The 11033-nt window shown below is 24.5% G+C and overlaps 3 protein-coding genes across 3 annotated transcripts in view; 1 reads left to right on the top strand and 2 right to left on the bottom strand.

Moving 5' to 3' along the window:
- The first annotated feature begins 313 nt into the window (after window positions 1-313).
- On the top strand, window positions 314-2487 carry LOC119668007 (deoxynucleoside triphosphate triphosphohydrolase SAMHD1-like). Its single transcript, XM_038077368.1, has 9 exons — window positions 314-413; window positions 776-939; window positions 994-1093; window positions 1180-1254; window positions 1327-1503; window positions 1613-1730; window positions 1800-2119; window positions 2182-2276; window positions 2337-2487. Exons 1-9 carry the CDS (start codon window positions 399-401, stop codon window positions 2413-2415), a joined length of 1143 nt encoding a protein of 380 aa, XP_037933296.1. The 5' UTR covers window positions 314-398; the 3' UTR covers window positions 2416-2487.
- Window positions 2488-4922: 2435 nt separating this feature from the next.
- Window positions 4923-6365, bottom strand: LOC119668006 (heparan sulfate 2-O-sulfotransferase pipe-like). The gene is made up of 4 exons (XM_038077367.1): window positions 6196-6365; window positions 5512-6071; window positions 5288-5442; window positions 4923-5221 (listed from the first exon to the last, which is right to left on the bottom strand). Exons 2-4 carry the CDS (start codon window positions 6069-6071, stop codon window positions 5022-5024), a joined length of 915 nt encoding a protein of 304 aa, XP_037933295.1. The 5' UTR covers window positions 6196-6365; the 3' UTR covers window positions 4923-5021.
- Window positions 6366-10301: 3936 nt separating this feature from the next.
- The window catches only part of LOC119667690 (heparan sulfate 2-O-sulfotransferase pipe-like), a 960-nt gene continuing 228 nt past the window's right edge, over window positions 10302-11033 (bottom strand). The window contains exons 2-3 of the mRNA XM_038076998.1: window positions 10545-11022; window positions 10302-10469 (exon numbers count right to left, since the gene is read on the bottom strand). Of these exons, the coding sequence (XP_037932926.1) occupies window positions 10307-10469; window positions 10545-11022 (641 nt within the window). The 3' untranslated portion in view covers window positions 10302-10306. The remainder of the gene's footprint in view (window positions 10470-10544; window positions 11023-11033) is intronic.

Here is an 11033-nt window from a genome sequence, read left to right as displayed (position 1 = left end):
TTTCAGATACAAAACATTCGATTTGTAAACAAAAAAACATATGATTTCTTTAATTTGGCAATATGAACACTTTCCAAGTTAACATAATTTCATTTTTATGACATTAAGAGAATTTGACTGTCTGAACATAGTATAATTATTGAATATATTAATTGTATTGTGTGAATCTGAGACTTAAGAAGGTGGCGCCATCTGCATTTCATGCTTTAGCATATTTGAAAAAGGTGTGGCAGCATTAAAATTAAAATCATACGGAATTTGAGAAAATAATCAGCTGATTGGTTCTTGTAAACATTTATATCAACATTTTTGGTTTATGAAGTTATTATAAAATTGCTCCGTTTAAAGATAAGAACGAAATTTAAATATATTGTTACTTTAACCGTTTATGAATCATTATGTGTGGAAAAATGGTATGTATTTTGTCATTTAAAACGACAAATACTTGTAAAACATTAAAAAATTACTAAATTGTGAAAAAAAATCTGATAAAATTGTGTCCCAGATTTAAAAATTTTTATTAAATTACGATTAGTGATGAATTAATTTATAACAATGTTGTATCGCTAAGATAACAGAAGTAGTAGCTATAAAATATATTTATATCAATAGCGTGCCATAAAAGTTTTTATTTAATCTATAATTCGTTTTATATTTTTCCAAATAAGTATTAATGCTACTTTAAATTAAATAAACAATTTTTTATATTTCTTTAAACTTTAAATAATACCAACTGTATTAAATATACACTAATCGTAAAATTTGCTATTTACAGTTAGAAATAGCTGATCCAGTACATGGTCAAATTCTGCTTCCATATGACATCGTCCAAATCATTAATACTCCTCAATTCCAACGTTTAAAAAATATCAAACAATTGGGTGTGATGTTTGTGAATAAACCAGAAACAGTGCATACAAGATACGATCATTGTATTGGGTAAGTAAATATGATTTCTTTACACTATTCCAGTGATAAAATATATTTTTATAGGACGTATTGGGCTAGTAAGAGAATGCTGAATAAACTAGAAATAAATAGTAAATGGATTACAAAAGACAAGGATTGGCCAGTATATCGGTTGTCCGTAGAGGTTAAAAATTTTTCTAGTAATTTTATATAAACACTTATATTATTATAACTTATAATTCATTTAAAATTAATAAGTTTTGATTGTAGATTGCTGGATTATTACATGATATAGGCCACGGACCATTTTCGCATGCTTGGGAAACTGTTGTTGAAAATTATAATGTATGTGTCTATGTACTATAAATATATTTAAAATTTTCTTAATATTTTTTCTTAATACACATTAAAATTTAGCATGAGTGGAACGCTTTACCATGCGTTAACGCAATTTTTCGGCAACTGGATAGCAGTATTTGTAATAATTTACGAGCAAACCGCAATTTCGGTATTGAACTCATAAAGGCACTTATAGTTGGGGAACCAAAACTACTTTCAACTCCAATGCCAGAGCAATATCTTTTTGTGTTCGAGGTTTGTGTAAATTAACTGTATTTAGAAGGATAACATTTTTGTTAGCATCTCAGCGCTATTCTACTCTATTTATAATCTTATTATTATTATATTACGTTCAAAATTTTAGATTGTTAATAATAAGCAGTGCAGTTTGGATGTGGATAAATGGGATTATCTTAATCGTGATCACCATTGTTTAAAAGAATTTTGCAATCCCGATATGAATTTTATAGATGTTTTTCTAAGTAATTAAAGTTCTTATTTATAGTAATTTTGCTTATTTGTACCTTACTTTCTTAATATTACTTTTGCAGATGCAGCTGTTACAGATGATGGTAAACATATACAATATCGTTATGAAGATTATGATAAAATATATAAATTATTTACGGCACGCTTTGAATTTCATCTTAAGGCTTATCGTATGCAAAAAAATCTTGCATGTGATTATGTACTGCGAAAAATAATAATGGATAATAATTTTAAAATTGACAAAAAAGACATTACAGAAATTACTGCAAGGGATATGGATTTATTTTTAAAATTTACTGATGATTGTGTTTTTGACTTGATAAAAGATACAGTTGATTTTAATTATTTTAAATATCCTAAACAGATAGAGTTAGTTGATTCGGTTAGTGGCTTTTGAATGTAATAAATAGAATTTAAATAATTTAAATTTTTTGTAACCAATAGTCACAACCATATGATTTCATTCTCAATAATGCATTTAAGGGACCAGGCGAAGAAATGCCTCCAGATACTCAATTTCATTTCTATGGTGATATTTCGTAAGTTAATGATCTTTAAATAACTTTTTTTATTTTAAAAATTTGATATACATTTTTTAGGAAAAAAGCATCTATTAAACGAGACACTAAAGGCGTAAATGAAATGCTTTACTTTAAGTTTGATAAATCAATTTTGTAATCGGTTCTCTACACAACAAAAAAAAGACGTTTTGTAATACATACAGTTCCTTAAGAAAAAGTCTATAGTGTTTTAAATCTGATTAATAAAATAGAAACATTTTTTTATGTTTTTGTTTATAAATTTTAAACAAATAAAAGTCAACCAATTTATAAAAAGCATTTGGATTAAAAATAATATGTAAAAGACATTTTCTTGATCAACTGTTAATTGATAATGAATTAAAAGCAGTGCTTTTTAAGTTAAATCCTGTATTTCCTTATATATATTTAATATTATAAAATGTTTTTTATATTATTTAATTAGTTAGTTGAAATAACTTTGTGTTCAGTTTCAAACAAATTTAGTTAAGGTTCCTAAAACATTTTTAATTTTTTATAGTATTTCTAAGTATAACAAATATATATTTACTTTATTTTTATAATAATGGAGTAAAAATAATTACTCTATTAATTCAAATTTATATACAATGTTTAAATAATAATTAAAAGAAGCGTTTAAAGCCTTTATTTAGATTAATTCTGTGCATAAGTTTAATAATTTAATTAACATTACGCATATTATAGTGACAAAGCATTGCATCGAAAAGTTTAAAATTCATTTTTTATAAATATATTCATACTTATATTAATAATATATATAATAGAAATATATATAAAATATATTTACAGAAATATATATATATTTTATTTTTACATCTATATACAGTATGTGTATAAATATAAAACACAAACTATCATAAATAATTCGAATCTTCAGTAAAAAATGCAATTTCAAGTTTTGATAACAAATGTACAAATCATTTCAAGTGTAATTTATAGTCCCCAGTATTAATAAGAACTTATCATATTTTTTGTAATGAATTTATACTCACATGTGCATAAGTATATATGCTCATATGTAAGATATACTTAAATTCACAAAAAATTTAATTTGTACATTTGTATTGCATATTTATCTGTATATATCATATTTATATAAATAAATATTTGTTGTAAGAAATATATAATCATGTACAAATGTATCTATATAAATTTTATAATAATCATTGTCATGCGTGAAAATCTGTGAGTATTTTATATAATCAACACCAAAACATTGTAATAGAGGCTTATCTATGCACTGCCGTAGGGGTTTTTACTTAATTAAAAAAGTTTTTATAAATGTACAAGTGCATTTACTTAGTTATAAATAAAATATGTATTAGATACTCGTATATTAGATATTTCATTAAAATATTACACTATGCCGGTTATGAAATCAAATATTTTGTTCTCGATATCATAAATAAATTAAACATCAATACATGCACCTTGAACATAAAATTTTAAAATAAATTAATACACAAAATATTTGTAATACAATACAAGTGCATTAATATTAACTCATGTTTTCTTCTTTTTATCAAAAAACTTAGTTTGAGATTATCAAAGACAAATAATATTGACTGTTTTTTATTTTTTTATAACTATAACTTTTAACAGAATTAAAATAAAATCTACTCAAATATGTGTTGTTAATATCTTTTTTTAATTTATCCTTTCTCACATTGGAGTATAGGATCTCATTCATTATAAATGTAATAATTTAAATGTTTTAATTACTATTTATCTATAACTTAAGCATTTTATGAGTAAGTAAATACTTATAAAATTAAATTTAAAATTTACTCTTTATTAACTGCTTTAATTATTATATTCAAAATTCATTGCTTTAAGTGTTTTAAAAATTTTTATTATATTACTTAAACAACTTTATGGAAAATTTTCAAACAATTATTTTTTAAATTTATTATACAAAGTATTTGTTATTTAACGGCCTTATTATTTAAACTTTTTTAAATAAGTTGTTTAACTGTTCATATTTATAGCAATAATTTATGTATATAAATATGTATATATATAAATAAATGTTAATAAGTTAACGGTAAATACAATTTTTTGTTTTTAGATTTTTGTATTTATTTCCTAACTTGACTTGAATACATATATAATATCCACTTCATTAACTTTTATATTTAATTGTTTTTAAAATTTATTTTTACATACATACTTACATTTAAATACATACCAATCTATGTAAATGAATTAAAATAACTTAATAGAGCATTCTTTTAAAATTGTTTTTAAAATCATACTTACACTCAAATTCATATCTAAATGAATTAAAACAACTTAAAATTCGAATTTTGTTTTTTATTTTTTGTTATTTATTCAATTTTTATATATTAATAATATACTTAAGTTTTCTATGAAATAAAATATTTAACAATACATATATATTTTGTTCATTTTTTAATCACATTTTAAAATTTCTTTTAGTTCTGAGTATAAAATATTAAAAATTTTAACCTAGTACAACAGAGAACTATAACTTATATAGAAATTAGTCTAGGATTTATATACTTAACAATTTGTATAAAAATCAATATTTTTATACTATCAATTTTTAATAGTATAATAGAAAATATAATTAAAATTATGTAAAATAAAAAAAAAATTATATTAAAATGTGGTTTATATATATGAAAATGATAAAATTACATACAATATACAGAAAAGGAAGTCACACACTTTACATTATCCAAAACAACAACAATAACATATTTATTTTAATAGATTCACTTGGTTTGCAAGAAGTTTTTGTGGCAAATGCGTCGCCAGATATTGTTTATGTAATCTTTGGCGGCAAAATTGATAAAATTCAATTTCATTTGTAAAATTGCGTCTCACAATATCTTTTACTTTTTCGCTAACTGGAGGTTTGAAATTATTTTTATTGATTTTTGTCAAATATTCTGCACTACCTATAAATTATATATAAAAAAATACTTTATAGTGTTCATTTCAAATATAAATAAGCATTTACTTACTGTCGTAAATTTCACGTACACCTTCAAAAAATCTTGGAACATATTCCTCTAATACTGATAACGTAGTATTTAAATCTTCTAACACACCAACAACGGCATATTGACTCTCTACGGCAAATTTAGCACGTTCTAGTGCACCCACAGTGTTAAAAGGTCTTTAAAAGAAATTAATAAAATTATTAAAATGAATCAATTTAAATCGCAAAAAAAATTTTATTACTTACGTGCATTCATACGCATGTCCGCAAAAAAATAAACTTTGCCGCCGATGATCACCGATACCTTCCACTGTAACGCCTTGTGTATAAGTACATTCTTGATCGCCTGACAAAACACATGTTTCGAAATCTTTCTTTAACCAAGCTGGATGTGGTAGTGGCAAATCTGGAAAAGCCGCTTTTCTTTCAACAAAGTACCAAGGAGCACGCACATAATAAAACCAACTGATTACTCGTTCAATTGGATCTCTCACAACGTTTATGTAAATGGGGGTGGGAAGATTAAATTTTGTAAAATTTGTATAACAGACATGTTTTATGAATACTGATGGTTCCGGTAATTCACTTATGACTTCAGCTAACTCCTGCTGTTGATCTTCTGCCAAACGTATTGTTTCCACCTTTTGCACAGCGTCACGATGAAACTGAAAATTGTTACGTTCCGACAAGCGTCGCAGCAATTCCATAAAAGTCTGGCTACCAACTTTAGGTACTCGATTGAAAAATATTAAATCTAATTGAGATTTTCGCGTGTTATTCAAATCATTTACATTTAATGATTGCATCTGACAAAAATAAGAGAAAATCATAAATTTAACGATTGTTGTAAAATTTTAATTACCTTTTGAAGTAATAAAAATAAGTTACTATTTAATAATAATAATAAAACTGAAACATTTTTAAACATACCTGTTGCCATTAAAACTGTGTTTTTAAAATATATATTCTCCGAGGTGATTGATAATTTGTTTGCATTTTCCAGTAGCTTTGCACAAGGGTAAATATTTAACATGCGGATAATTTGTGCATGCAAATATCATAAAGACGTTTTCATAAATAAATTGAATAATTTTATGTAATTGAATCTTTAATATGGGATCATAAAAATTATCAAGAATTTTTTATTAAAATAAAATTATATGTTAGACATAATTTTTTTTTTAACACCAAATTCGTTTTCAATAAGCTTCATTTCCTGTAATGCCAACAGATGTTTTTTATATATTTTTATATGTTGGCAATACTTGTAGGGATGCTAAATTTAAGAAAAATAACGATTTTTTGTGTGTAAATATTCTGTTTAAATATATAAATTAACAATTTTTCATAATAATTTAAATATATTACAAATAATTTATTGACTATAAGAGCTATAAAACAATAAATATTTAAAAATGTGACCTATTAAATAAAGGCCACATTAGTTTTTTTTTAATAATATTTAATGTAATATCATTTGATTTAATTGAAAGCTTTTAAAAAAGTTGCTCAATTAAAAATTGATTTAAAGTCTTGATTTAAAGGAATTCTTGAATTCCTGTATTCTCCTGATGAAGGTGAATTTGAAGAAATACGTGTGCAGATATATAAAACACAACATACGAAATAAAAGTTTAAATCCTAAAAACAAAACCGACTTTAAAATAATTTCGACGTAACCACTCAAAAAATTTAAAACAAAATTACAAAAAAATTGATTTTATACAAATTAAAAATGCAAAAAAAAAATCTACACAATTCAAATAGTTTATTTAAAATAATTTAATACTTTTCATTTACGCATATTGATTAGTTTACAATTTAGAATTCGATTTAAAAAAGTTGGCTATTATTTTTGCACAATATTAAGCAAAAAGAACGCAAATGTATGAGTTTCAGCTACAAATAATTTTTCTGATTATGTACATGCAACTTCATTACATATGCATATTTTACATTGTGAAAGAGGTGTGCAATCCATATGTTTTGGTGACACCATTTCAAGTACACATTTAAAAATTGTAATATTTTTCAAATTATTGTTAAAAATTTTGCTGATTGGCAACACTGATCACTACTCCTGACAATTGGCTTTGTGCTAGCTGTAACGCGATCGTGAAGAAAAGAGTTGTTGTTCGTTCGTAATATTAAGTGAAATAGTGGTCCTTGATTGCGTTATTTTTAGCGAAAGTGTAACTTATGTGTAAATTAACATTGTTTAATTGTTAATAAAATTGATCAACTATTAAAACAACTATCATTTAAGGAATTTAAATAGCAGTTATTTAACGATTTTTTCAAAATGGCGGACATACGAAAATATGTGCAACTTGTGTATGTGAGTGTGCAAATTCATGCATTTGTGGTGGCAATGAATGCACTGGTTTTGTGATGAAAGTTGTGATGAAGTTATACATATTAAATTTTAGTTCCCTTCTGATGAAATAGTTTTATATTTATAGATTTTTGCGTTCCTATTATTAAAACAACAAACATTTTGCTGGAACTTTTATTAATAAAAATCACTCAAAAAGAAAACAAAAACTTACAATATAGTACGTATTTTAAATGGTATGTATTTATTTTTATTTTTTAATTTTATATTATATTATAAACTTAATACTTTTAATTATTCACATAATTATATATAATTTCCTAATTTAAGTGCTAAATATTGTTTATACAAACGTTGCTTGCAGAAATAATAGAAATCATATTCATTTGTAAAGTTTTTGCGCATTAAATCCTTAACATCCGAATCAATTTTCGGCTTCCGATTGTTTCTATTACGATTTTGCAGACGATCAATGTTCACTGGGATAATGGAAAATAAAAAATGATGTTGTTGTAAAAATAACATTAAAAAAAGAATTTTATTGTAGTAAAAGAAATAGTAAAAGAAGAACAATATGAAAGTAGAGTAGGTAATAGGTAAGGAATTCAAAAATTTAAACACATTTATAGTGTTGTATTTGAATAAAGAAAGTAACCGATACCATTATTAACGGGTATCGGTAAATAACAAATTTTGTTGTGTTGCAATCAATTATAAAGTACAAAATTAGTTTTTAATTTAAATAAAAAATATAAAAAAATTGAATTTAACAATAAATATGTTTGGCTAAAGATTATATTAAAATAAGATAATAATTAGCACTTGATATATATTATATTAATCTAGGAATTCAAAAGAAAGCTGTTACTTTCCACATTAGGGGAAAGTTATTTTATTTTTTGAATGTTATTTATATTAAATTAATTAAAACTAATAATAACGATGATTTTTTCTTATTGAATGGATTACTGGCTTGATGGTTTTCAAAAAAAAAAATTAAAATGCCAATTTTTCGAGAACCGAAAACAATTTTAATTAAATTATATATAAATTGTACTGATTTAAGTAAAATTGCGGTTGCAAATGAAAATAACTCAAAACTCATTTATTGCATATAAGTAAGATATTCTATTTTTTTCATATAATTAAATTAAATTTTTAAAATCTTTACACTTTGCATTCAAGTAATGCTGTTATTGACAAAGAGAAATTACTATAATAACATAGTTTTTAATAATTTTAGTAAAAAGGAAATGTAAAAACTTATTTAATGGGTAATTAAAAATTCTTATTTATAAAATCTTATTGATAATTACAAATATTGAAATAAAAAAAAATTTTTAATAAATATTAATTTCTAAGTCAAATATAACACGTCTTATGACGAAAAGAAACTATTTTTAAGTAAGAAGGACTCGAACAATAATGAAGTAACAAAAACAAAAATTTTAATTAATATATTGAAATTTGACTGACCATACAACACTGTTTCGAGTATTGCCAAGTATTTGTCATGAGTGATCTTCGAATATTTCCTAAAAGGTCACTGACGATAAGTACTTGATAATACTCGAAACAGCATTGTATGGTCACCCAAATTTCAAAAAATTAAAAGTTTTGTTGTTGTTGCTTTATAACTGTTCGAATCCTTCTAATTTAAACTTATTTTTGGTTGAATACACTTAGTGGTTGGGTTAATAAAGTTCGTTCAAAAAATTATAACAGTAATACTTTTTTATGAAGGATTTTAAGTGTATGTATTCATACTCGAAAAATAAGATAAAAAATTCTAAAAAATATTTCTTATAAATCTCAATTAAAATTAAAGACGCAAGTAAACTTTGATATTAAAAAGGACGGAAAATCATAATAAAGAATGACAATTAAACGACACCGTCAAATATAAAAATAATTGAATTATTTATAACTTATATAAAGTTAGCTTATATATGTAATGTAATGCAAGCAGAATTCAGAGCATCGAGAATGGACAAAACAAATGGTAAAGAAAAAATCTTATTGTCTGATCTAATCGGTGGTTTTCGTGTAACAAGCTTAGGTTTATCAGAAAATCTTAATTTTAGAAAAATGACGATACTATGAAAAAGTGAGTGAAGCCTTATGATTTAGTCGCTTTTTCGAAAATAATTGGATGATTTCATTTTTTATAGAATTGAATAAACAATAATCAAAAATAAAGAAACTGGTTGTTTTTAATTTTATGCTAGTAATCCTATAAGTGAATTTCGTTACAATTTCAATTTTGTTTCGTTTTTGAAATATAAATTAAAGTTCTTTCATATGAACATATTTCATATAATGAAAACATGCAAAATAATTTCAAATATTTCGGGGGTGGGGATATGGTATAAGTCGCACAACCACTTTCCCCTTTATATACGGCATCAGAATAACCCTAGTCAAGCAAAACCTTTAATTATAAAATCTGTATTATATTACAAAAGACATATTTAAAAACTATACGATATAAGCATATAGTTTTGCTATATTTAACTTGTAATAAAAATTATAAAAATATGTTACAAGAAAATGAACTGTTATTTGAGCTATAAATTATTGAAAATACGATTATTTGTCAAAGAAAGGGCTTAAGTATTATTTAAATATTTAGTTATAATTTTTGCGCTTCATATGGAGAAATTACAGTATTATTTTATTGTTTAAAATGACACGATTCTTATATTTCTACTTACTGTTATAAACTGTTCTCGAATTTTTAAAAAATCTTGGTATATATTTTTCAAAAACTGTCAATGTTATGTTTGTATCCTCCCAGGTACCAACTACAGCGTAATCACGATCTACATTAAGCTTAGCCATATGTATTGCATATGGTGAATCAAACGGTCTTAATAGAAAATATTTGTGTTGTACATATATACATAAATAAATAGTACTTTATATATTATGTTTGCATACTTACAAGCAGTCATTGTCATGACCACAGAAAAATAAACTTTGTCTTTTATGATTTCCTTCGCGGTCATTGAAAGTATGTGGAACGTATTGACATTCAGGATCACCACTACGCACACAGTGATTGAAATCCTTTTTAAACCATTCTGGGGGTTTTATTTCACCATCAGGATTTTTATTAAAGTAAATGGCATTTTTATAGGCACCACGTACATAAAAAAACCAACTAATCATACGTTCGACGGGATCGCGAACCAAGTTTATATAAATCGGTTTTGGTAAATTAAATTTAGAAAAATCTAACCAATTACAATGCTCGATATAAATAGTTCCATCTTCCAAGTCGGCCACCCAGTTAGCATGTATGCGTTGCTCTTTAAATTTGCGGGTGCGTGGACTCCCTTTTAGAGGACCAACTGTTATCACTGTCATGTCGTTTAATGGCGCCATACGCTGTAGCAATTCCATTAAAGCCTCACTACCAACTTTCGTAGCA

Source organism: Teleopsis dalmanni, chromosome 1 (assembly GCF_002237135.1).
Source record: "Teleopsis dalmanni isolate 2A chromosome 1, ASM223713v2, whole genome shotgun sequence".
In the NCBI taxonomy this organism is placed as follows: Eukaryota; Metazoa; Arthropoda; class Insecta; order Diptera; family Diopsidae; genus Teleopsis; species Teleopsis dalmanni.
Note: the sequence above shows the minus strand (reverse complement) of the source record. Positions and strands in the feature narration are given on the sequence as shown.